General features: G+C 42.1%; 1 protein-coding gene across 13 annotated transcripts; it reads right to left on the bottom strand.

Annotated features, from left to right (window-relative positions):
• Window positions 1-27585, bottom strand: NOD1 (nucleotide binding oligomerization domain containing 1). 13 transcript variants are annotated; one of them, XR_015803679.1, is made up of 13 exons: window positions 23328-25400; window positions 20836-21174; window positions 18813-18987; window positions 15832-17635; window positions 13732-13815; window positions 12649-12732; window positions 11004-11082; window positions 9294-9377; window positions 7160-7243; window positions 6468-6551; window positions 4327-4410; window positions 2768-2915; window positions 1-1142 (listed from the first exon to the last, which is right to left on the bottom strand). XR_015803679.1 is itself a non-coding variant. In XM_088164769.1 (13 exons), exons 3-13 carry the CDS (start codon window positions 21049-21051, stop codon window positions 2843-2845), a joined length of 2856 nt encoding a protein of 951 aa, XP_088020895.1. In that variant the 5' UTR covers window positions 21052-21174; window positions 24376-24418; window positions 25428-27159; the 3' UTR covers window positions 2460-2842. The 13 variants fall into 13 exon arrangements, 7 of the variants coding, with proteins under 7 accessions (XP_088020895.1, XP_088020887.1, XP_088020879.1 ...); XR_015803667.1 differs by having other exon boundaries at window positions 11004-11087; window positions 23328-25397; XM_088164769.1 differs by lacking the exon at window positions 1-1142 and adding an exon at window positions 25428-27159 and having other exon boundaries at window positions 2460-2915; window positions 11004-11087; window positions 24376-24418.
• Between the last annotated feature and the right edge of the window lie 3 nt (window positions 27586-27588).

Here is a 27588-nt window from a genome sequence, read left to right as displayed (position 1 = left end):
CTTGTTCTTTAAAAAGCTGTTTATTATCACAGTGGACGAGTGGAAAAACATGACGCAGTGTACAGAGAAGGCTTCAGCAAATTACAAACAAGTCTTAAAAAAGTTACAGTTGTCTCTGAGTAAACAAGTCTCTCTCTGCAAGCTGCAGAAGTGTTGCTCCAATGCCCTTACAAACAGGCCAGTAAGACCAGGAAGAGCTTCAGCCAGAAATGCTGTGCAGATAAACAAGGCATGTCTGGCTACTCCCAGAGCAGCGACCAGTTTGCCCAGCATGACTCCCAGAGCTGTGATGTGCTCTGTGAAGCAGACCCCCTGCTCTGGTGAACTAGGAGCAGGATGTTATGAAATCCCTTGGTTCTATCAAACCCAGAGTGAGCTGTGCTCAAACCTTCAGCCCAGTCCAAACAAGTGTTTTCTGCCCAAGATCACCTCTGAAAGGAGTGGCTGTGACTGGCTCTGTCTCTGCCACTGTAATCTTGTTCAGTGCCAAACTCTGTCCTGCATGGAGCTGGGGTTGATCCTGCCACCACTCACCCTGAGGATGCATTTAGCTCCTGCAGCCCTGTAAATGTTGCTGTCCCTGAAAAAAAAAACCAGGATGCCCAGCTTGTATGTTCCAGCCAAGTATGGAACAAGATTTGCAACAGGGCCGAGCTTGTCACTACAAACAATGCCAAAGGTTGCTCTAGCCCAAAAAAGGGGCAGATGTGACTGCACTGGAAAGCTTGAGGGGAGCTATTTTAGTCAATTAGTGAAATGAGGACAGGAACTGTAGTTTTAAACATATTTTCTACCTGGAAAATGAGAAAATAATTCTGTGATTAGAGCAAAGGAGAAGAATACTTCCTCAAACACAGGAAAATTACACCTCTGGTGAAGGCCCTTCCCTACACCAATATCTTCTTCCTTCCATCAGAGTAGGCTGGCAAAACACAGTTTGACAAGGTGCATGAGTCTCTGATTTGTTAAAGTCACTGAGAAGTCTTTAAAGGCTTTGCTTTGGCAGATGTTTTGGCAATTGAAATCCAGCTCATCTGTAACTGTGTGCCCTTTTGCTTCAGTAAACAAATGGCTCAGGTGCAGAAATCATTCAAGTTAGCTGAGTTCCCTCTGGCATGGTTGAAAAACCTCATCTTGTCTCCCTGTGAAAAATCAGTGTTGATACCATAGGCATGGAGGAAAAAACACTGAAAAATAACTAAGTTGGTTTCCTTCCTTTTTTTTCCTTTATAACTGCAGGTTTTGTGAGAAGCCCTATGAGTATTTTAAAATGTGTTAGGGAGCTGAAGGGAGCAGAGAGAATTGAGGGCTGGGAAAGGTTTGCTACCACATAGGAAATGGAGAAGCTCTGATCTGCAAAGCAAGCATTTACTTTGCTTCATGGGGCAGATTTGGGAGATGGGGAGGTGAGGGTTCACTGGTTTGGCATTTTAGCTGGAGATTCTTCTTCCAACCTACCAAGGTTTTGTGGGTTAGTCAGCAACCGAAGAATTGCTTCTCAAAGTTTGGAGGGGGGATGGTAACATTGGAGAAGGATGAAAATGGCTCACACTCTTCTATTTTAGGTTTATAAACTCAAAATCTACCCCCTACGCTGTGGGATAGAGTTTGAGTTTGTAAAGCTCCCACAAAAAATAATCAAATAGTCCACTCCTTTGCAAACTGGTTTCTTTTAAAGCCTCTCAAGTTACACTCCCTAAACAATAATCATTGGGGGGAGGATAGTGTTTTCTTGCTGGTCCTTATTATTACTACTACTGCTTGCCTTGCTCTGTCCACTGATTCAAGCATAGACTAAAAGCTTTCCAAGCCAATCTCAATCCTCCTGTGTGCTTGCCTGTTGCTGGGAGAAGGGATTTCTACTCGACGCAGTTGATTTTCAATCGTCCTTTCTCCCCACTGATGCTGGGCAACGTGATATTGGTGTAGTGCCACCAGCACGGTGCCTAGGCCAGGAGCCAAGGCAATGAACAGCCTGCTAATTAATTGTTCAGTTTGTCTCCAGACCCTCTCCCCAGAACAAACACTGTGGAAACAGAAGGCAGCCGTTTCTATGCAGCCCTCTGGAAATTTGAAGCAGACGTGGTTTCCTGCCCATGTTATGTTTTTACAGTGATGGCAGTAAGGACTTCTTGTAGCATGAAAGAAAATGGATTGACTTCCATATGGGAAAAAAAGATTACTGAAAGTAATCTGAGTCTGATGCATCCATTTCTACCCACCCAAAAAAAACCCAACAAAAAGAAAAGCAGTGTCTAGGATGCTGCCTGTTGTCAGTGGAGAAATAGGGACCTAATTTCTAGGCAGGCAGAAGGAATTAATGTTCAAAATACTGACACCAAGCAACTACTATAGATACCACTTCTGGTAAAGCTATGTATATATTCGTTTTCAGTTCTGAGGCGGGTAATACTCAGAACTGGTGGAGTTTGTGAATTTTGCACTCTTTCTTGCATATATATATTTGTGTGTCTTTATTTACGTATATAAATAAGTTAAGAGATTATTTACATCACTGTACAGAATAGATCTAAACTCAGTTATCAAAATACATACACCTGCCAGTGGATTTAGTCTGTTAACACTTTGCATTTCATCTTCAAAGCACCAAACAAACATTAATTATTTACGCAGGCAACTTCCCACTCACCAAAAGGATTAAGAATAACAGGCAGGGTAAAGGATGGAGCTAAGGGAGTGCAGTGTGTTCATAAAAAGGCAGCTTATTGTGTATCTCTCTCCTGCCACAAGCACTGTAGATTTATACCTTTATAAACTCTGCAGTCCAAGTGTAGGAGTAACCTTTGTTAACACCAACTTGGCAAAATGGGGAAGTCCTCATTCAAAAACAAATAATCCGCTCTTCATTTTCAAAAGCTTTGGCCTCTTCTTGGCTTATCAGGTTCCCGTTCAAGCTGGAGGAGTACAACAAAAGGGATGTGAGTAAAAGTAAGGTAGTGACTGTTGGCCATCTTCTATTTTTCCAAGGCTTTGGTGCAGAGGTTTGCAATGCCATGTGGGCTGCACGCTTCTCAACTGGGAATGGGTGTTAGGCCGGATACAGCACTGCTGTTTCCACTGCACATCCGAGGAACAAGGCTTCTCCCTCAGAAATAAAACGTGAATACATACACCTAAGCTAAACTTGGCATTGGAACCCCAGCTGTTTGCACTTCAGCAAACATAGATGACAAAGGTTCTTGCTGTGTGGTGGGCTGGGCTAAAGGCATTTAAAGTCTCCAGAGCATTTTGTATCTTCCAGGACAACATGGGAAGAAAATTCTGTGGAATACTCAGGCATTATTAACATGAAATGACCAAAAGCAAAATTTTCAATTCTGGCTATATAATCTACCTTGATACTTACACCCCTGAAAATGAGCAGCCTGGTTAAGTTCTGCTCTCAGAAATGTTGAAATACATTAAACCATCCAGATTTATGAAATTACTTGGGTTTAATTAATGCCTCTGAACATTCAGTCCAGAATCAATAGACAGATTTCAGTCTGAAGATTCAGAATGACCTGAGGGGGAATTGATGCCTCTTCTATAGACAAAAGCTGACAGTGCCTTTTGAAAAAAGTACCTCTTCCACATCTCCAGGGAACACACTAGTCAGACAGTGAGTCATTGTCTTTCTAAGCAAGAATTCAGTGTCCTTTCACTAAAACAAATACATATATTTAAAAATAAATTTCATGTTCAATAATAAAGCAGCAGTGCTAAAACCAGCCCAGTTCTATTGACCCCTGAGCTCCCTGAGGCGAGGGAAGGAATGTGGTATTTGGTTTTCTGCCTTAAATATACTGGTGTGACTATGTGATGCCCACCTAATCTAAAACAAACAAATCCTATAAAAAGTTAAACTCCTTGTAGCTTAGCACTTTCAGTAGGTTTGGAGCACCACCCAAAAAAATCCAAGCACAAATTCGGCAAACCAGACTAGTAATGCTGATTAAAGGTAACCATCTCCTGCTTGTTTGCCATTTAGGTCCTGAAAAGCATGAACATGTTCAGAAGTTTAAAAATAAAAATAACAAGCAAAACTTGGTCTATAAATTCAGGTGCTGATTCTGCAAACACACACGTTCTGCAAATCAATGGTACAGACAAAGTGAACCACGAAAACTGCCTGACATTCATAACAGACAAAGAGATGTTTCAATGGCAGTGGCTTTTTACCTGTTAGAAATCCACAGCTGGAACTACAACCCCTACCTCACATAAACTTGCTCTGAATTTTTTAGGCTGGGAAGTAGCAAGGCCAGTAGGGTTTTAAAGGGAAAGAAAGTTTACAAAGCAAGCCTTTGAGAAAGGGACCTTTACCAGATTTCTTGAATAGTCGTGTTCTCCTTGAGAGCTTCGCTGAGGCACTTCACTCCTTTGGCTGTAATTTGATTCTGGATAAGCCTAAAAAAAAAGCATTTCAAGTCAATCTAACATGCAAACTAATTTGCAGCACATGTACAACCTATGCTCAGCTTGACATCAAGGAGCAAAGCTGTCTGCCACAAGAAAATTACTGTGATTTTATCTGCGAGAATGGTACACAATATTGGTCAAATGCCCCACATGAACTTTCAGAAACAGAGCTCAGAGTATTAATCTTTTCCTTTTAATCTTGCATGTGCTTGCATTCTGGAGATACTGAGTAATTTTAATTACAAAGCTACAAATTTTTTCTGCCATGAACTCTTCACTAGTGCTATGGGATTGTGATATTTGGACTGAGACAGACAAACCTCTCAGCTCTGCTTTCTTACTTAGAAGACTGTGAGACATTTTGAAGTGATGTACAGAAAATTCTGAGTACAGACCCTGTGTAGACCTAGTGTTTTAGCAATTATGATTTAGAAGCTGCCAAATCCTCCAGTCTTGCTTATCAGACCAACAAGATCTTTGAAAAATAAAGCACTGATTTTGACTCTGGTACGTGCAGATGCAAGTCCCATTGAAGCCAACTTACCAGCTATAAATTATGTCTCATCTGAGCTTAGGGAAGAAAAAAAAAAACATACATAAGATCCTTAAGCAGTGAAACTGATGAAGCAGTAGGCAACTCTTATTAACCATTGTAGACCATCCCACTAGCTAAAGATGAACAAAGGCCACTCATCTGCATGAGCCTAGCTTAATTCAATACTCACCTTTCAGTCTACCATGGTGAGCCCCATAACTGTAACATTCCATGTGACTGGTTGCATGAATCCCTCAGGATTCAGGATGAGGCTGTAAACTGGACTGTATTGAACAATCTCTTAGGGAGGGAGGGAGGGAAGGAGGCATTCCCATCAAAGGAGTTTCTGCACTTGGTATATGAATCAAAATGCGAAGGGATCCAGTAGAATCTTTCAGCTACTGGAAAAAGGCTTTAACTTGGCCTCAAGTTTAACTATTTATATAGGTCACTACTTTTTGGAGGCATCCACTGATGTAATCAACAAAGCAGGATATGAATTTGTCCACTGGCAGACACCCTTGGACAATACTGAGCCATGACAAAGACATTTATCTCCATTACTATGCCTGCTTTGGCTGGGGTAAGTTTTATTATGAATTCAACCCAAACTGCTCAGTGAATTGTATCTGCAGCTGTGCACAAAGAAATCAAGCACTTCCCCCACCGCCTTTTCATTTTCAGGGTGATGGGCACCACAGCTTCTGCTGCTTTCAAAAGATGCTAAGAGTACTTGGCACCCATGACAGCCAGCATGCTTCCTAAGGGGATGGAACTACGATTAACACAGGGAGTGTGCTAGAGTGTGGTCAGCCAAGTCTTTGTAAAGCATGTAAAGGGACTCCATGTCTGATGTTCCCTTGATCACTTGAAATGAATGAATGGCTATTCCTTTTACAGCACACATCTGCCCAACCCCATCCACTGGCAACCTCTGGATTAGAAAAGCCAATACTGCTTGTCCTTAGAAGTGTAAGAAGTCTCACTGCGATTGCTAGAAATAATCTCTGGTTTCCTGGGGATTGATGCCTTCGAGATGAGTGTCTTGCATCAGTGTATTGCTAGCCCCAAAAGAAAGCATTGGGCAAATGCGACATGTATTTGAGTGTCTGCCATGTAGGTTCTTGGCTGAAGAGTTGCTTTCATAGCATGATGATACACAGAAAGAATTGTAATAACCTTATTCTGTTGTAACTATCTGCTTGGGGTTATTTTTGTTTGGTCTTTTTTGAAACTTTTGATTTTGAGGCCAGTACTGTTCCCCTAACAAGAGATGGAATCAATCATTAGTTTGAAAGTTACCAGAAACAGCTTGAACTTTCCCTGTATGAAAGCAGGTTCCAAATGCTAGACAGCAGCTTTATTAACTTCCCGTTAGAACTGTCTACAAGCAGTCAGCTGCATCCAGACCATGCACAGAAGCTGTTACTGTGACCTACATAGACTTGGAAGGTGAAGCTTTAATGTAGTGACTGCCAAAGAGCCTGTGCCACTGTGGAATGTAACTCACCACAAATGCACCAGTTTCTTGTTGACCTTCAGCATCTCTGCAAAACTCACTGCTGCCTCATCATCCAGCTCGTTTTTAGTCAACCTAAGTGGGAGAGAAAATGTTCACTTAGGATGCTGACACTATTTTTCAGACCCCTGTTTTTGCAGCTTGTCTGTGACAGCTTTAGACAGCCAAAGGGGGATGTGCTGTTCCTGCCCTGAGCAATTTGCAAAAGCTGGACACTGAAAGAAATACTGAAGAGAAGCCCTGGAGGTAAAAGAGACAAGAGTATCAGATCTTTACTTCTCTGAGCAATGTTCTAGTGATACTTTCTCATGATGCTTTAGTGTCTAAAAGGGTGTAGTGAGAAAAGGTACAGAGAACATTGAAGAGGTGCAAAAACTGAGAACAAAGAACTTGACTTCAGATGATGGAGAGAAGATGGGGAAAGCAAGATGGAGGGAGCAGAGTGAAGCATGACACTGGGTCACTGGAATGTATCCCAAAAGACAGTACTGCTGATCCATTACTCATGTCCACATTCTTCCAAAGGGATATCTTATAGCTTGCTGATAGCAAAAGCGTAGGGGATGAGGGCAGGGAGAGAAGGAAGAGGGGAGAGTAGGAAGGGTGATGGGACTGGAGGACATAAGACAGTATTCTGCTCTGGGAAAGGAAGCAGAGGAAAAAGAGACCACACTGTCAATTACCAGAATATCCTCACGGAGTTGTTGTGTTGCATGGCTTCAGCAATACTTTTGCCTCCCTCTGTTGTGATGCCATTGAATGCAAGACTGTGAAGTAAAGATACAAATGTCTAAGAAGCAGCACCACTTGGCTCTCCCACTGCCAAATACAAGGGAATATCCTGGATTATCTGCCTCCTAGTTGATAGCTCAGCATTTGTGTGTTTCAAAGGCTCATATACTTCACAAACCACCGAGCCCTTACAACTTTTACAACTGGGAGCAGTTCACAGACTGCAGCCTGAGTGCAGGTCTGTCACAGAGTTCACAAGGTTTGCTGTCAATGAGTTGTGTTCTTGGGGCTGACAGCAGAGTTGCACCCAGTATTTTTAAGAGTTAAGGCTTTTAACAAGGACAAAGAGTTGTGCTTAGCAGTACTCAGGTTTTTACATGCATTTGTCATCCCTGTACAAACTGGGCACTTTGTCCTTTAAGTGCTTCAGGGATCCAAATACTTCATTCTTCTTCCAAGTACAACACCTTCTGTTGTGTATGGAGAGATGAGCTTGTAAATGCTTTCCATTACAAACCACAAACATTTCTTATTCTGCCTTTCATTCTTTGAATAGACATTGGCAAAATCATCCAGTTAAAGTTAAGCTCTGGGCTTTTGGAGTTCAAAAAGCATCTCCCCCCTCAAAATAATGCAAGGCCTCAGAAAAGACAGAAAGAGGAACCATGTAGAGCAATGGTACAAATATGTATGAGTCACTCCTAGCTTCAGCTTAAACTGGATATTCTCTGTCCATCATGACTGGCCTAAAAATGGCAGATAAAGTAAACTGGTGTGGTAGGGATTATCTTCCCTTGGTCTTCACATAAAGCTACCACAGGTGCTTACTATGAATTCAAATCATGGAGCAAGATTAGCCAGCGGGAGATAAGAAATGAACCTAAGAGCAAGTACACTGCAGAGCAGAGGATTCACCTTGCACAAATGCCAGCAAACCTGAGCTCGAGACAGCACAGTGGCTCCTCTTTATTTCTGCAAACACATTCATCAGCATATTTGCTCTCGTCTGAGAATCCTGAGCTCTGATTCAACCTCAAAATGTTTTCTTTCAAGTCTGATGTGTCTGGATGGATTGAGCAATTATGGGAAGATGGCTATTTCAGATGGCTTTTAAGTTTAAATATATCTAGGTCACTGCACCTGTTCAGTTTTTAATTTTTAAGCTTGACTACTTGCTCGCAGAAAAGAGGACAAGGCACCAGCTCTGAAATCCCTGGATCTGAAGTGGCAGCAATAAACTCTCCAGAGATCCCCGAACTCCCAGAGTATTTCTGAAGAAACTAGTGCCATGTGCCACCTTGTGGGGAAACTAAGGAGCCTTGCCTGCTCCCTCCCTGTGGAGGCCAGTGGAACTGGGAGACAAATGGAAACCCATTAACCCAGTGCTCCAGCTGTGTGGAGGGACTCCAAAACATCTTTAAATTCCCAGCCAGCATTTGAAAGTCTAGCAGGGAATGGACTGTTTTAACACTGCTGACTTCTGCCCCTGCTGGTCTTCCAACCTCACCTGTGTTATGGATTCCAGAAGGCTGGTCTGAGATCCATCCCAGAACTGCAGTGAGGTCATCTCACTAGCGCTGAATGTGTGGTGGTGTAGCTCCACTGGAGCACAGGAGAAGCCCAACTGTAAGAATGTCCCAGCCCCTACCCAAACACATTATGGCCTAAAAAGTACTTTGGTAAGAGCTGCTGCATGTTCTCAATAGAAACTGTTAATAATGAGCTCACTGGGAACCTGATTCTGCGACAGCTGGTGCCTCCTTCTGCTAATGCTCCCAGATCAAAATGGCACCCACTGACCATGTGCCTTCACAAGTGCCAGAACTCTATGCAGCATGAGGGGAGGAGGTGTACATAGAGGAAAGGATGCCAGTCCTGTGGTATTTTTAACTGGCCTAAAGGCTGCACAGAGTTTTTTTACAGAGTCTGGCCTCTTGCTTGCACCAGAGACCTCTTGGTTGCACAGCAAAGACTGCAATACCAAACGGCATTCCAGGACAACACTTGGTGGGAAGAGTCACTGCTTCACAGCAGGATGGAAAAGCCAGCACTATACCGAGCTGCCTGGCACAGCTGGTGTTTTACCTCACGTTTGTTAACCTGGGGTGGTTCCTCAGGGCCTCTGCAAATGCCTTTGCTCCTTCGTCTCCAACTTGATTACCCCACATCCTAGTGAAAAGAGAACAGAAGATATCATTTGTGCTCCCTACTGACTCTTGGTAATGCATTCTCCCTGTTTCTTTCCCCTCCTTCCTGATTACTTCACAGTCTTTCAGGCTTGTGAGAAACCTGGCAGGTACCCTCTCCACTGAGGCAGGTTTGTTCCACTCCCTGCACATCGCACCAGTAACCTCAGCTGACTCACCAGCACCCTCAGGCCACAGCACAGAGGCAGCTCTAGGAGACAGCCTGCTGCAGCAGGAGTGCTTTTGGGATCACCTTGCTGCACATTGGTAAGGTGCTATTGCATTTCCAGTGGCAAAACAACCCTTGGTTACACAAAGGGTTATTTTGTGAGAGAAGATAACATGGTGCAAGCTGGAGAGATTTGATCAATGTTTACTAGAAGTATCTGGTCAAATACTTTCTATGCAGACAAATCACTTCAAAAATTCACCCTATATTATGAGGTTTGAAAACACCTCTGCTGAGGTCTGAGATGTTGGGTTTTTTGCAGGGATCCTGGCTTGATGACTCAGAGCCGTGCTCAGCTTATGGGTAATTAGTTGGCAGCTCTTTTAAAATCAATTGAGCTCTGTGGTATCTAAACACATGGACTTCCAGTAAGCTCCCCAGAATTTCCTTGTCCTTCAGAGCCAGTGCAGTTTGCTATTTAAACATTCCTGTCCAAGCTATCCTAAGTCCATTTGGAGTGATCATTTCTTATACAAAAAAACCCACGAGTCCTTCACTGAAATTACAGCAAGTAAAGCACGGCAGATCCAGCTATATGAAAGTGTGCAGGTTGCTCACTATATTTGTGAAATGTTGTAGAACAAAAGTAAAGGCCAAAAATCTGATTGTACAAATCCGATTCTCATGTTTCATGGCTACTGTGATTTTCACAATGGCTAAGCAGAGGTTTTAATTCCATGTACTCAAGTACTAAATTTTAAGAAATGTGTTCTCCTGTAGACTGCAAAGAGAAACTGGGATTTTCCAGAAGGAGGGGAAATAAATAAAATAAATCAAACCTAGATATAGGTTTGATAAATCAAACCCTTTCCTGAGAAACAGGGCAGGAACTAAAGGTTTGGAGTACATTCAGACCTCTCTCCAATAATAGCACTTTGCAGTTAGGGACAGCCTAAGAGAAAAGGATGATGTGAATTCCCTTTTATTCTCCCAGCTCACAACTTTATCAGGATGTGATGCAGAAGGTTTGACAGTTGTAACAATGACACTCAATGCTAGATGCAGTGCCAGTTGTCATAAAACCACACAAAAATAACCAAGTATCTCTAGAGGGGTGTGCTGCTATAAAGAAAATGGCTAACTACATACTGTCTTCTTGTTTATTTGTTTCTCCTTTAAGGTTCTCCTTTAAGATCAGTGAAAAAGCAAAAAAACAAGATGCCAAAACCCAAACACTGTGTGAACTGAAGAACAACAAAGCAGCCCACCTTTTCCATGGAAAATGTGGCTATCCCCTACACTCATTTGTTTGAATGCTGCTGTTGAAGAGGGAAGGAATAGCAGGAGAGAAGGTAAGCATGAAAAAAAGGAATCCTAAGGCATTTATAGGTGTCTGGCCAAGATCAAGCCCTAAGTTCTGCTCCTTAGCACCGAACTTACCCAATTTCAAACATTGTCTTGCTCTTCTGGATGGCCTGGGCAAGGCACTTCCCTCCTTCACTCGTTATTTTGTTTGCTCCTATTCTGCACAAAATACATAAATTGATGAGGTGCATCACTTACAGCTGTGCAGCTATCAGAACACCAGTTCAGAAAGCCACACAAGTATTTAAGGCTAATTAACTCTGGAGGCTACCTGCAGTTACCAAAGATTAACCCAGAGTGAAAAAAATACTGCAGGCACTTGACCTTTGACTAAAAGACATAATTTTATGTTGTCTTTTGCATATTTTGCATGTCAGCCCTCCAAATCAGAAGTATTGCAGTAGAGTGTTGGCTTTGGTGCTCAGTATGTTAGAAATGAGCTTTAGGAACTGATCCTCAGGGCAAGGACCCCAGCCTTCTTTTTAATATAATTTATAGTATCAGCAATTGCTACAGAGCTCATGAATTACATGCAGCATGTGTTATGATGCCACAGGGAACAGAATATTTATTGACTGTGTGTTTCCAGAAGAGACTGCAGCTGATAAGCATAGACTGTAATAATTTCAAGTCTTTCTCTTGTAAGCACAAGCTCTGGGCAGTGGCATAGGTCAATGCAGCAGTCAGTCTCTGGCTGGCATTTTACACAAGGCCTTTTCTATTTTTGGCCTATGTGGGTATCAAATGGCTGGAGTTCAAGGGAGAGATAATTGCTTATAGATTGATTTAAAGAACAGATGAAATCCCCAATTCCCTCCCAAGCCCCTCCAAGCCACTGCATTTACATAAAACTTTCTACATAAAACCGGCTGACTTTGAGCACATGAATGTGCACTCTATCTCAAAATAATCTCTAGGGTTACTATGCAGCCTGAAAGCAACCATCTTTCAACAGGCTTTTTTTTGGTGAAAGCTACATTAAATAAGCAAAACACTGTCAAAGCAGTGAAAGAACTAAGTGGTCCTGGGTTTCAAAATTCTGCAAAAATTTCAAGTAGGAAGGATGTGTGTAGGAAGGATAGTGTCTCAGACCAAGTCAGTGGTAGAACAGGGACTAGAACTGAAGAGTCCCTGGCTGCCTGTTCCCACCAAAACCTGACATTGCTGCAGTTACCTCTGGTTTCTGCTATGGTCACAATTAAACCATTGGTTAATGATCTACCTTTATGTCCAACCAATGTGCATGGCCAGACACTCTTATCTGGGGAAGTTCCAGGAATTAAAGGGAACAACTCACCAAATTAATTTGGGAAATTCCAGAGCTGAGGTATGACACCAGCACAGCCTGACCCTTGTGGCCCATAAAAAATCAGACACTAAAAAGCTTGGTACTAAATCCAAGAGAATTTGCCTGCTGGAAGCAGTAGAAAAGTCCATGCACAACTTAAGCCTCATTCAGGTGGTCAGAGTGGATTTAGGTAAAGAACAGGTCTCATGCACTCTTTTACCTCACTACTATATTCCAGAAAATACTATGGATTCAAGAGTTTCACCTGCTGCCATCCACTGCTAGACTACTGCAAAACAAATACACAACTGCAACCTAAATTATATTTTATTTCAAATACAATTTTTGTCTTTTTTTTTCTACTCTTCCTCCCTTTTCAAGTCGCTTTACCTTAATTAGGATACTGCAGAAGGGAAAAAAAATCCAACATACTTAACATATTCCAGGCTTGAACACTCTTCAATTAGTTTTGCAACATATTTGGCTCCAACATCAGTGATTTGGTTGTTGTATAAGCTTAAAGAAAAATCACATTGGTAAAAATAGGTTATTACTGCTGTTAAATATTTACAACCTGAATGCTTTATGATGCACACATAGCATCTGTCTTTTCTGTACAGCTTTGTACATATTCATAGTTGCTTGTATTTTTGTTTTGATATATAATTCATATTGTGATGGGCTAGATATAAAATATACGGAGACCAGACTGCAAATCATGAATATTTATATATATATATTTTAAATAAATGGTCTCCACAAGCAAATAAAGCTTCCCTTTATTCCTGTGCTAGTACAGAAATAATATTGCCAGAAGTCAAAAGACAAAACACCATAATGTACTTTTGCTCTTTTAAAAGTCATAAAATCCCCTTGCAAATATTACTGAAGAGCAGATACCTGAGAAGTTGTACTTACATTAGGGCACTGGATGAAGAAAGCTATTCTTGGTATTCATGTTCACCTTTCAAAAAGTCATTTTTATGTAGCTACTTAACCAAGAGAGGAAGTCAGAGCTAATGTGCCTTCCAGATTCAGCTTCATTAAGAACTAATTAAGCTCTTGAAAGAAATTAGTATCATGAACATGATACTTGAAACTGTGTGTTCCTGACACCACTCTCTACCAAGCTGTATCTGCTTTGCATAGTTGAAATAAATCAGTTTACACTAGAGAAAACAGAAGGCTGTAACTACACATGCTCTCTTGCTTGCAGTCTATCCCTTCCAGAGCAGAAGGCTTTTGGTATAAAAATTAGCATGCTCACACAGTTCAGTAACCTGACAGTAGTCCACACTGTCACAGAAGGCTGTAAGGGAGTGTGGTGGGAGAAGAAGCTGTGGTCCTTGTCCCAGTGAACTGTTACAGAATCATTTCTGACACAAAAAGCTGCTTTGATTAAATGAGGAGGTAACTGTAATTTCCACCCCACCTCTGTTATGTCAGTACTGACAGCATTAGAGTTTTATTTTCTAGTATCACTGCTGAGTGTTTAGCTCCCAGCTGGGTACATACCCCAAGAAAGACACAATTTGGTACTTGGAGAGTTCTTCATACAAGATCCTTACGCCATGATCTGTGACCTGATTTACACTGAGCCTGGAAAGAAGGGAATGAAATATCTGAATCAATACATCTTACAAATGCTCATAACCCGTGAGTTAACGAATGACTGGAGGCCTATGCATTTTTCTCTGATATTTTAACAGGTCCTTATGCCACATAGTAAAAGCTGTTAAGGGAAATGTAAGCTCAGCTTCATGTGGCTCACTCCAAAACCGATAAAAATCAGAAAGCCCCAGATCTCCTAGGTAATGCTCTGGAAGCTGTCCATGGAACTGAGAACAATAAAATGTAGGAAGTCAGACTCCAGATAAACATCTCACCCTCCTCCTGTGCTTACTGTGATTTCAGGAAAAAGTCTGCTCAACACCCCGCAAAAGCACATTGTCCATACTACTAGTCTTGCAATCTTCTGAGTACATAGTGAAAGCCAGGCATCTTGAAAGTCACAGCACATTTGGCCTTCACCAAATAAAGGTTATGTAAAGCCCTGGCCAGAAAAGAGAACTGTGCTCCCATGGGTGTGCTAGATGTTTCTAATTTTATTGTCCCAGGCAGACATGAAACAAATCAATGTCAGTCATCACAGAATAAAAATGCTTCTCACAGTTGTTTTGGAATGGGTTTTTTGTTGTTGTTGTTGTTTTGGTTTGGTTTTTTTTTTTTTGTAACTTCTCAAGCCTTTTCCTTCACTAAATGGACAGGTTCAAGTGAAGCTTTCCAATTGCCATGAATCATATTTTCTGGGTAATGAAAATATTTTGACCACATTTAGTCTGCACACAAACTCAGTAGCTGAAGATGCTGAGTGTCCTTTATCGCCAACAGCCTCCCTAGCCTTTCCTACTTAACCTGGTCCCTTTGGAATGCACCAGCACACAGGAGAGATCAGTCAATTTCTACAGATCAGAACAGCCTGCTTCCTTGAAAGGGATAGTTCAGCTGTTGGAAACAACATTTCCTGACCTGCAGAAATTGCTCATTAGACATAAAAGTTCCAACATCTGAAGATCCATAAAGACAGAAGGGCAACCTAAAAGACTGTTTTGGTGGTGGGGATTGTGTTAGGATCACACCGTGTATGGCATGATCATACCATAGGCACAAAGAATGAAAGGCTGGCCTTCTCTGTTTTGTCTTAAGTACTTATACATTTTCCCCAGGAGTTTCCTTATTGCTTTCTCTTGGGAGGTCAGTCAATTTGCAAACAACTGGGAAAAAAACAAGAGCCACTGGCTTTGATTTATTCCTAGAGGAAAACAAGGCAAGCACAGCCAAACAGGAGGAGTAAATCCAGTTGTTAAAAAAAATTCTCATGCAGCTGAAGGAGATTAAAAAAAGATACCTATGAAGTTCCTGATTTTCTGCATCTGAATGTTTGGACAAATAAGATATAGCTACATGGTTCAACCTCAAAGGGCTGGAGACGAAACAATCTGGCCTGTGATGCTAGAGGTGGATTTAGTTCTCCCTGTTCACACCAAGCCATGTCCTCCCTTCACACCACCTCAGGGAAACACCATATCTGAATGTGCCAACTACATCCTTTCATGGATGTACATGTTAGCTTCTGTCTTAGGAAAGCCAGACATTTTGACAGGATGCAAAAACAAGAAATTCAGAGCTTCTGATCAAGGGTTATTGTGAATGGGAGATCCTCCCTTACCCCTTATGACCAAGGACAGAGATAGTCTCGGCAATCTTCAGATAATGGAGGATGCCCTAATGTTTCCTTTTTCCCTTAAGAACCTTCTCTCATAAAAATCCTCTTCTGAGACCAAACAATTTGAGATGGAGCTAACTAAACCTACAGGTTTAAACAGTCTGTGCTTCTAAGGACTTCTTACTACCCTTTCCATTTTGGTTTCCAAATTCACAGCTTATCTCTGCTCCTGTAGCTAAATGAACAAAGATTTCAGAAGATCTGAAACATTAATTTCCAGCAGACTGATCCTTGTCTTTCTCCACTTGCGAGATCAAATCCTTCAGCCCATCAGTTTGTGGAATAAACAAAGAATGCACAAGGACCTGCTTACATACAGAGACTCCTACCTGATCACTGCAAGCTTGCTGAAACAAGGTTGCAGCTGTTTTATTCCATAGTCATTGATGTTGTTGTTGTCCAGATCCAGAGCCAGGCGCTTTTGGAAGTGGTGCACCACAAAGGAAATGGCGCTGCAGTCGGCAGAGTAGGCGTTGCAGTAGGCCAGCTTGATGTAGTTGGCGTGCATGCGGCGGGCTGCCATCCTCCCCACCTTCTCACTCTGCGTCTCATACAGGCACCTCAGCATCCACACAAAGTTGGGCTGCACCTGCACCTGATTGTAGCTTTTAAGCCTGGACCGAGTGTAGCCTTTCAGGTGGGATTTCATGTTCTTCCCAAGATATGTGATGAGAATTTTTCTCTTCCTCTTAATGACCGCAGGTGAAACTAAATGTCTGAAGAGCTTCTGCCTGGATCCAGAAAGTAGGCCACAAAGAAACATGTTGGTAAAATTAAAGTGTTCTTTATTTTGGAAAGGATCCTCCCCTGCTAGTTGTTTCTTCAACCAGGGGATACGAAGGCAAGTAGGCTGGGCAGTCTCCATGGAAGAACATTCATTGAAAAACTCAAGTAACTCCTTGGTACCCACCTTCTCCTCCATAACCAAGAACAAAGCTGTGAAAAAAGACTGGAGGGTTAAGTGCAAAAACTCATAAGTGGCCTGACTGTCACAGCCACTGTAACCTTTAACTGTCCTGAGAAAGCCCAATTGCAAATCTTCTTCAGAGATGTTTGCCGATGAGATTTCCTCCTGCTCAAAGATAAAGGAAGAGTTCTCCATCCCTTTGTATGCCATTTTACCCAAAGCTAAAAGACTTTCCTTTCTTGATTTGAACATCTCTGCTTGGCTCCTGATATTGCTCTTCAGCAAACTTGTTTTTGTAGATCGATTCAAGTGGACTTCAATCATGAGCAAAAATACATCTGTTAATGTAACAGAACTGTCTGGAAGCTCATGGCTGTCAAACATGGAGTGGAAGTGCTCAAAGCATTTAAAAATAATCCAGCAAAATAAAGGCACTGAACACAAACTGCAGAGATTTGGGTTAGCTTCCAACTGGTTTGATACCAGTGCTCGTTGCCGCTCATCTTTGAAAAACACAGCTGTGTATTCCTTCAGGTTATTCCTGGAGAAACCGCGGAGCAACACTTTCTTCCTAATGATGTTTTTTTGGATTTCAGTTCCTGTCCTGGCAGTAAGAATTTTCTTGGATCCCTTAAGAAGCTTTCCTCTGAGAAGGCTTACAAGCAGTGCCAGGGGGTGGATGCGTTCATTGGGTGAGCATATCTCAGGTACGCTGCTGAGATCAAAGTTGGAATAGATCTCATCAAAGCCATCAAAAGTGAAAAGAACTGTATGGGGGAACTGCAAGATGTGATGGAACACTTCTGTAGGGTCCTGGTCTGGGTAGCAATTATATTTGAAGAGCAGGTCTTTCAAACATATGGCTTCATCTTCCTTGAAGCAGCTAAACATCCTACACCGAAAACAGAAGAAAAACTTGGCCCCTATGTCCAATTCTTTTCTGGCCCAAAGGCTTTGTATCTTTTGCAGCAAGATGGATTTTCCAATTCCTGCATCACCGTAGACATAAACAGTCTCTCCATCTTCATTAATTAGCCCAACTGAATCATCAAAAAGGGCTTCTATTTGACCCACATGGCCAAGACTCTCATTGGTAAAACTGACCAGTTCCATAATACTGTTGGAGTAGATTTCTTCAAGCAGCATCTCCTCCTTCTGAGCATACAACATAACAAACTTGGAGTCTCGTCCCAGTTCATGTCTGAGTTTCTGGCAATACCTGCTAACTAAAAAGTGGACTATTATTAAAGAGACTTTATTAAAAAACTTATGTATGCAATGACCCACCTCTTTGGGAACTCAGAGAGGGTAATAAACAAAATAATGTGAAAAGGGTTCTTTGGCAGATTAATTCTATTTGTGCTGCCATCATCACTCACTTGGGAAATTCAGGTGCTAAAGAAAGGTCACATGTGAGACACCAATTCCTGAAAGTCAGTACTGATGCTGCATTGGTTTAAGGGGCTGCTATCCTTCAGCTGAGACTCAAAGCCAAGCCCCTGACCCTTTGTTAAAGGCTGCTTAACTCTCCACAAAGGCTTGTGGGAGTTGTTGGTCACTTATTTCACTGTACTTATATTCCACCTGCAGTTCTATCAGGTAGGTGGTTATTCTTGCCTAACTTCTTCAGTCATTTATATTATTGCAAATAGAAGCCATGCATTTTAGAAATCAAATGCCAGGCACCTCAAAAGATTTTTTAAGATGACAAAAAAAAAAGAGAATCTCAGTTATTGTGCAATGTTGGCTTGTGGTTTTCAACAGAAACTTTGCTTCAGATGGGGACAAAGTAATTCTTATATTTTTGTAGTATGGAAAAACCTCTCCAGAGGAAATAATTTCTGTGATACTTAAACTCTGATTCTTAGGGTTGCTAAAAATCATCATTTAGGATGACAGAATAATTCTGGTTGGAAGGGACTTCAGAAGGTCTAGTCCTACCTCCTGCTGAGAATGGGATCACTTCTGACATCAGATGAGGTTACTCAGGGCTTTGCCTAGTTGGATCTTGGAAACCCTCAAGCACAGAACCTCCCTAGGCAACCCATCTCATTGCTTGACCATTCTCGTCATGAAATACCGGCCAGCCCATAGCCAAAACATCACAGTGTTGCTATGAAATTGTAGAAAATACTACAGCTGGCACAAGGTGTTTTTGCCATTGTGTTACATACCCACAAACAAATGAAAGAAAGCACCTGAGTCTAACAAAACAGGATGTAATTTATCAACATCACCCTTGTGTTATACAGTGTGCTTTTTATTTTGGCTACCACTGCTAGCAAGCATACATTTATTTTTCCTGGCTGTGCCTGCCTAAACTCTTACTTTCTTGTCACTTGGTTGGAGCTTCCTACATAGCAGGGCAGTTCTGTAGGAAGGGACAGAGAAAGATGACCTTACCTGGATCTGTATTTACCACAGGTTTACTACAAATATTCTCTGAAGGCTCGTAACCTATTTCATCCAGCCAAGGCTGAAGTTCATAGTAAGCATCAGTGACTTTCTGCAGGACATAGACGAAATATTCTGAAACTTCTTCTCCTTTGCTTTGAACCAAGTCTAGAATTTTGCGAACCTGAAGAAACACCCCAGGAAAGGTCATTGATACACAGCATTTTATCACAGTAATACTTGTCAACTGCTTTAGGATCCTTTCTGGACTGGTGCAAGTGGCCAAAATCAAAACTGGTGCTTCAAAAAGGTGAAATCAAAACCTAGCTCTGAATTGGAACCATCACAAAACTCAACTGCTGTTTGTGTTTGAATACTGCAAGAGAGTTGGTTCTGCAAGTTAAGGTCTGAACTTGTAGCTCAATCACACTAATCAGAAACAAAATGGATGAATACCACTCCTCAAGAGGGAACTCAAAGGATTTCCTCAGCTTGGCTAGATAGTGTATTTTAAATCCTGTGCTGCTTAAAACGAAAATATAGGGGGTTTCTCAGTGCCCTAAATTCATCCTCTGTTCTGTAAATACTCCAGTCACATCTGGATTTACCTCAGGTTCCAGCCAGGTCCAGAGCAGGGTAGGCTGAACCCCTCCCTGGATCTTAACACTGAGCCAAAACCCTACAACTTCTCCTTCTAACACAGCAACTCAATTCTCCAGGCTCTCTCTGTACAATGGCCCCACTGCCTGCAGTTATTACCAAAACTAATGGCTACCAGGCAGTGGCTGGAGCAGTTCAGCACAAAGTGTCACCTCCACAGGCAAGGCAGGGGGTGATCTCTGTGCACCAGTACAAGGCAGTCCTAGTACAAAACCTTCTTCAAGACAGAGCAGTCATCCAGGGGCACATTTTGAATATCAGGATCGCCTTGCTAGAAATGAATGAAGAATGCAGTTCTAAACCAAAGGGTTTGCAGAGACTGTGGTCTCTTGTGAACTTAAATCAGGGTGATGTACATGCAGCACAGCAAACACATGGAGCTTTTTCTGCCAATTTGTATGCTCTAAAAAGCAATTTTATGCCTTCCAGAGAAGCTCCCACAGAGTCCACTTCACTTACACTACTGTGGCCTGTTCTCTGTCTCTGCTTAGACTCCTGATGCATGGCCTCACCCTCAGCTTTGGTCAACAACCATGCATATTATGCTGAACAATAAAAAATTGAGATAATCATACAGAGTGCATTTATTCAGCTTTGACACTACACACAGTGTGAGCACTGTGTTACCATTTCAACATGCTAGCAAGAATGATTATTTTATGAAAATCTGCACTGTTGGTGAAGTCCAAGGGCTTTGAATTTTTTATGGTTTGCCTGCCCCTAACTGTGACAGGGTTCTGAAGCTGCCTGATTGGTTGGTGTGGGAAACAATCTCCTCAGCTGTTTCAAGTTATGATGCAAAGACCAACTGTAGGCACAGTAATTTTCTCCTAACAAAAGGAAATAATTTTTGCTACTGATGTCTAAAGATGAATTAAAACTCCAAATATGCCAGGATACATGAATCTTCCATAGAAACATTCACAACATACATAGGTCTTTCAAGAGAAAGGAACATGTTCATACAGACAACAGACAATCATTAACTTCTAAAACAGCATTTCATTTCTGCCTCTCCTAAAGCAGGATGATCTGTCCCACAGCATCCTAAAGCAGATTTTCCTTGCTATACTCTAACAACCATGTGGCCACCTCTCTATCACAGGACAAAGCTGCAGCTGGCAGGGATAGAACAGCAATTATCACCCTAAGTTCTTATAGCTGCCAAGGGCATAACCAGCAGTGCCAGCCTTGCTGGAAAGGGATGTGCTGGAGACGCTCATTCAGGAAGAATAGGGTGGGAAAACTCCTAAATAACAAAGATTAGTCAACACACTAGATGTAAAATTGTCAGATAAACCCTTAAAATCTGGTGATAAACTGAAAGTAACCAAAAACTTCACTGGCTAGAGAAAAAAAAAGAAAGTTATACCTTATCTGCTTGAGTAGGAAACTGGACAACGATCTCTGCATCTTCAGTGGAGAAGTAGTCATTCTTAATCAAGTTATCAATCAAACATTGTGTGTTTCGGATCCTACCGACCAGAAGCTCTCGGTGTACCTTCAGCAAAGCAATGAAGGACCAAGGGCTTGCTCCTGGAGGCTTTTTCATAGAAATGTCCACATTAGCACAAAGTTGGCCTTCCATAGTTGAGATACCAAGAAGCTGCTCCACCAAGCCTCATCTTTGAAAAACCGTCCATTTGTAGTGACAGGTCAGCTTGGCTTTTACTTCAGGCAAACAAGAAAACTGTTCTTCATATCACCAAATCTGCAAGAAGTAATTGTACAGAACCGCAGTTTAAACCTTATTCTATGCACATACATCCTTCAATTAGACATCACAGAATACTCCCAAACTCTGTGTAGTATCTTGGCCAACTTTTTAATAACGTTTCTTCCTTAGGTACTTCCACTTATTTGTTCAGATTTCGAAAAATAAAATATCTACAACAAGCAGTCTCCCTCCTGTACCAGTATTTTACTCTAGCTTGCCTCAAACACCACCACTGGCGTCTGCTTTATTAACTGCCTGTTCCTAGTGCATAATTTAATATTTTTTATTAGCTTTTCATGTTTCAGTAGACAAAGCAGGGCATCTGTCCAAACATAATCTGGACAAGGAAATAAACGGAATAAAATTAAACTTCATAACAATTAATTTTGTAGGAGGAATTAATTTATAGAAGCAATTCACTCTACTTTTTCATTGTTACAAGAAGACACTGTATAAAGTGTGCTGCAAATATAATACCTGTTCCTGAAAGCAAGGCCTTGTGAACTCTGAGGCAGTTTTAGCTAAACTAGGTAAAAGAGTTTAGCTTCAGGACACAAGGTTCCCCAACACCAGGAGGGATGTTATTTTGAAACCATACTCTTTAGCATGAATGCTCTCTCCTTGTCTGCAAATACATACACATTGTATGCCCTTGTTATCTAGGCCACATCTTGAGAGCTCTTTTTAGATGTCCATTTATTCCTATTTTTCTCTGCAGGGCATAAAGCAAGAGGAATCAGGATCAAATTGCTCTCTACTATATTACTAAAGAGGGGCTTCGTGTAATTGTCGTTAATGTGCCCACCACATAGTAGGCATGAAGTTATATTGTAATTACAATTCAACAGTAAGTTCATTTAGGTACTAATTAGTTACAAACTTGCACATACAATTTCCCATGCAGGAAGCTAATTTTTTGCCAAGATCACAACTGAATCACCTCCACGCAGACAGTGAGAATCTGCATGATCAACACAAATGACTGACAACCCCCCGCAACAGGTAAAACATACTGTTGTTTCAGCAGGTCAAGGGATCTCTGGAACAATGTCCTTAGATTCTTAGATTACAGTCATATTAGCAAAACTAAAAGACAAAACCCTTCAACAATTCTGTAAATGTGCCAACTCTGCTACTACAAAATTCTCATAATTTCCCCAAACATTTGGAGTAATGGCAAACTTTTTCAAATGCTCCCTAGCACTCCCCTGTCATGCTATAACTGAGCCCTGCCAGCTCACAGATTATTCTAAGTGACCTGCTACTGGAACAATCTCGCTTCTATGAGTTTTCTATATCAGAAGCTGCTGTCTGCATCAGTGAAGCTTCTCCTGCTGGATGCTGGAGAAAGACACAGTTAATGCTACTGCATTTTAGTGATACTAACTATCTACACTCAAACCAGCGGGGCAAAACAGCTTAGCTTCTCAGATTTCCCAGTAGGTCTCAACTTACGGTGGCTGACCTGCATGGATGCAGATAACTGCATTAAGAGTTGGGATCTCCAGGGGATGAGACCTGGCAAATGCCCAGCATAACTGTTCTGGGTCACAGCCAACTCCCAAAATGGCAAAACTGTTTCAAACAAACAGAATGTAACCAAGTGATCTGAATTTCTTACCACACCAGTAAGTGACTGCATCTACTTGGACAAATCAACCTTTCATTACCCCATTCAGATGACCCACCCGAGGAAGTGGCTGATTTCTGAGTCACTCAGCTTCCTAGAAGCCACACTGGCACATCTCTTTGTTCAAGAAAGTTCATTCCATAAATGAAGACCAAGCATGATGAAAACATCACTTAGTCTTAAACTTTTGTAGGCTTTAGTTAAAGAGACAGCATCATCTTAAAACATACAATAAAAATATTAACCCTATTCTTTCAAGATACTGCATCCACCCAACATTCCCTGCTTGCTTTGGCTATTCTAGGACCACATTATTCTAATGCTTTTTCTTTCTTCCTACTTTGTAAGAAGAACTGAGATAAATATTCAGAAAACCCTAAGAACGAACCAACATGCTGTCAAGTGTACAAACCAAATAGAAGTATTTTCTTCACTATTTCAGTTCCACCTACAAAGAACATAAGAAAAGAAAGAAGAAATATAGCAGCAGGACAGAACATTAAAAATATCAAATGACCAGAAGGTCTCAAAGATGTCTGCTCTGCATCTGAATACGTCCAAGTCAGTACAAATCATGGTTGCTACTGGAAGGGGTGTGCATACAAATGCTGCAGGACAGAGCATGTTCCCTTTCACGCAGGGTAATCTGCAAGAGAATGGAGAAACAAGAAGCCAAGAATAAAGAATATAAAGTAAATCTAAACATCAGGGTAAAAAAGAGAAAGAACAAAAATGCCAAGCAGGAAAGTCAGGACTGGCAATATAAATTCTGTGTATGATGATATACTCAGTGATATTTTCAATGAAAATATTAAATTTAATGCAAAACCCCACACCATCCAGTACTGGAGTACTTAGTGCTTTTCATCAGTCCTTTTTAGTAAGAAAAAAAGGAAATTTCCACCATTCACAGACTAAGAAAATCCATACCAGATGAAGAGTTGAACACTTTAAATGGTGCTGGAACAGAAAGACTTCCTGCTACATGTACTCTTAGCAAAGTGCATCAGCTGTATGAAGAAACCTAAGTCTCTTGTGGAAGGATCTGTCAGTTTTACAATGCTAGGTTACACATCTGGTATGTTTAAAGGTAAATGCTAATGCAGCTTATAAACAGGCATTGAAAGCACTTCTTTACTAGAGTGCATACAGTGTTCTTTGCCTTATCTTGGGCCCTCCAGATAATGGATTCAATTCCAATGCAATTCGTGTGACTGATGTTGCATCAGTCATGGGGATGCTGTTAGAAAAGACTGCGACACACATTAATGTGAGACACCTCAGTGTACTGCCTTCTATTTCTGAAAGGGCTAAAATGAATAAAATAATTTTTCTCAGAAAGGCACCTTAAGGCTCTTACAAGTTATGGTCAAAACAGACCACATGTTCTAACAACTTGTGAACACATCTGTTTGGAGAAATGAGCAAAAAAAGGGAAAGATTTGCAAGCTTGACAGAGTAGCTGAAACACCAGAACACCTAAGGAGGAATGGAGATAGACAAGACAGATGATACGTGAGTGAAGCAGGAGTCTGGTATGGGGAGACAACAGGAGAAACACTCACGGGGAAAAGTTTCCTATCTGGGAACAGAACAGATTTCTTGTTCCTAAGAGGAAAAATAAAAAAACCCAGTTACTTACTGAAGAGGCTGTGATGTTGGAGAGGAAATGCAGTTAGCCATTGTGAGGACAACAAAGTCCATGAGGTGAAGAAGGCAGGAAATAGACTAGAAGGAATGAAAAAGAAACCAAGAGCAGAATACTTACCTATCAGCTGTAAAAGCCAAGAAGAAAGGGTAGACAGGGTCTAGGCAACATGAAATGTTGATGGGGATTGAAGTGATATGAGAAGCAACAGCAAGTGTCACAATCAAAGCTATCATAAATCCGTGCAACTGAGAATAAAAAGAGGAAGCAAGATGGGGATCAGGCCAGGAATAAGGAGGGAAATGAAAAAGGGAAATGAAATTCGTCATAGTAAGAGGTACAGTAAAAGCATCAGTACTTCCAGTAGGTTTTGTACAATCCATGTCAATAACCTGCAGTTGGTGCCAATGCCTTCTGCATGAAGGCACTGGCACTTCTATCTAGTGCTTCCTCTGAGTTCCCTCTACTCTCAGCATTGTGCAAGCATATATACATTTCTACTTTTTCCTGGCCCTGCCCTCCTCACATCCTCTTTTTACTAAGATCTCCTAGCTTTTTCTTCTAACAAAACTGTGATGCCTGTTCCACTTCCAGTGCTGCAAGACTCCTGGCAGCAAAGAATGTGCTGGTTTATTGCAACAAAGTCTTGTCAAAGGTAAATGCTGTAGATAAAGGGGCTGAAGGATCTTACAGAACAGCTAAAAAAAATTTCAACTTTTGGGTCAGCTAGGGAATTGAGTCCTTATTGAGCTGGCTGCTCCCAAGGAAACTGTGTAGGATGATGCAGTAAAGGCAATACAAGGAGCAACTTAATTAACAACTATCCCTTAAAGCAACTGATTTGAGACCAACCTAGAATATTTCTGAAGAGCTAAAAACTCAGTCAATACTACTTCTTCTGCAGTTTTGCTGTTCTGACAAGAACTGTTCCTCTAAATTGCCTGTGAAATAAAGTCCTGTGCTACTTACCTAGTTACCTGCACCCAGTAGCTGGAATATCTTCAGGATTTACACAGCACCTAGTAGCTCTGTCAGGACAACAGTGAAGCACACAAACCTGAGTGCCAGCCTAGGGCTAGTGGAGTTCCCAGTAGCACAGCCTTCTGTCCATAGCATTCAAAATACAATCACTCTTCCAGAGATCGCTGCATGAAAACAATGCTGCATTTCACACGAAATGGAGCCCTATGCCCTTTGTGTCTTCAAGTCAGATTCGTTTTCTGAGAAAAGCTATTTTACAGTGCCAGTTACTCACTACAGAGTCATTATAGCAAGAGGAGAACTGGAAACTTTGCTATGCTTGGTAATCTGGACTCTGTCAAGCCAGCATAAATTCAACTTTTTGTTATCATTGGGAGAGACAGAAAAGGGACAGATTTTCCACATCTTATGTCATGTGTGCAACAGCAATCAGTCTTTGACTATAATAAGTGAATAAAACACCTATTTCCACACAACAGCTCTCACATTTAAAAGAACTTCAGCTATTTTACTTAGTACAAGAACAGTAAAAAGCACATGGAGATCAGAGGCCAATGGGCACATATGCTACACAAAAAGTCTGCATGTTTGATGAGAAGCAATGCAATGAATTCCCAAAACACTAAAAAATAGCCTTTTATTATTATAGCAAAAATGGTGCATTGGTAGAGCTTGTACAGAGTCTTCAATTATTCTGTTTGTGTGAATTAAAGCATACTCATCACACTCCACAATCTCTAACTATCATCACTGATGCTCCATATGTCAATAAATGCCCAGGGAGGCATATGTTAACATCAGGTTCCTGTAAATCCATTACAACTTCTGTGCTCTTGCATCGCTCTGGGGTGACAGAGATCAGCATCTTTCAGTGGATTTTCCTCCCTCGCCTCTCTCCCTCTCTTCTGATTGTATCATAAGCTTTTGTAAGCATCCCTAGTTATCTGAACAGCAACAGACATAAAAGAACACAGAAGAAATTATTTCTGCCTCCATCTGGTAAAATGACAAGCTTTTCTTTAAAAGACACAGGCTTTGACAGAAATATTCACATTCCTCACAGGTTTTGTTCCTATACATCTTAACAGATTCCTTTGTATAGAAAGAACTTCATACACAGTGTTTGGATGCATTAAGAAGCGCCTGTCAGGAAGACTTTATGCAGCTTCCTTGTAACTCCTTCTCGGCGGGAAAAGATCAATAAATAATGAGTCACTACTAGAAAGCAAAGAAACTTTCTCCAACCAGAGAAATCTTGGGGAGGTTTTTTGGTTTTTTTTGTTAAGAGACAGAGGAGGAGGGGGCAATTTACTGCTGTCTATAAACATGGGACTGCTTTTCTACTGTCATTTACTATTTTCACATTCAACCACCAATGAATCCTACAGGGAAAGTTGCAGCTGGTGGAATCACGGAACTGATGGAATCGTGGCCAGGCCACGGAGCACAATCCTTCCCTGCGAACCGCTCCCGCCTCCTTCTGTTCCAACTCCTTTCGCGTTATGTCAGCAAAGCACCGGGGCCTAGGCGAGCGCCGCGGGAGTCCGCGCATGGATTGGGATCTCGGCTCCGGCTTTCGGGGAAGCGAATGGCTCACTGTGCCCCGCTACCGGGGCAGCGAGGCGAGCGCCAGGGCAGGAGCGGAGCGATGCATTCCTCCCACCTCCTCCGTACCCGAGACCTTGCCAGCCTTCCCCACCAGCCCACGGGAACACCACATCCTCGCCAGCATGTGGAATAGCATTTTCGCCGGGCAGCGCTGCTGTGTTTCGTGTTTCGGAAGGCGCTGTCCCCACGCCGAGGCGCTGCGGGCGCTGCCGCCCGTCCCCGCTCCCCGCTCCCTGTCACACAGCGCCAGCCGCCGCCTCCCCTGGGGGGGACGGACCCTCCAGAGGAAACACGAAGGAGCTCCCACGTTTCCAGCTCAGGAGCGGCGCAGCCCTTCCCCTCCCACCTTGCATGCCTCTCAGGCGGTACCACGGAAACTTTGCTTCACAGAAAGCAGACACTCAAGCTCGCACCCGCCAGCTCTCTCCCCCCGCGGCCAGCCCGCTCCCCGGCCCTTCCCCGGCACTCACCGCGGCGCCGAAGGGACGGAGCCCAGGGGAGGAGCCCACGGGCGCTTCCCTCACCCCTCCGCCCCACACGC

The sequence above is a fragment of the Sturnus vulgaris genome, chromosome 1 (genome assembly GCF_052056855.1).
Source record: "Sturnus vulgaris isolate bStuVul1 chromosome 1, bStuVul1.hap1, whole genome shotgun sequence".
Classification (NCBI taxonomy): domain Eukaryota; kingdom Metazoa; phylum Chordata; class Aves; order Passeriformes; family Sturnidae; genus Sturnus; species Sturnus vulgaris.
The sequence above is the reverse complement of the archived record's forward strand: the minus strand, read 5'-3'. Positions and strand labels throughout refer to the sequence as shown.

Coding starts and splice junctions, on each gene's coding strand:
- NOD1 (XM_088164753.1), bottom strand. CDS start 21,051: ATGGAAGGCCAACTTTGTGCTAATGTGGACATTTCTATGAAAAAGCCT. Junction 18,988..20,835: donor TTCCTACTCAAGCAGATAAG/GTATAACTTTCT, acceptor GTGTTTCTTCAG/GTTCGCAAAATTCTAGACTT. Junction 9,378..11,003: donor AAGACAATGTTTGAAATTGG/GTAAGTTCGGTG, acceptor TCTTTTCACTAG/GATGTGGGGTAATCAAGTTG.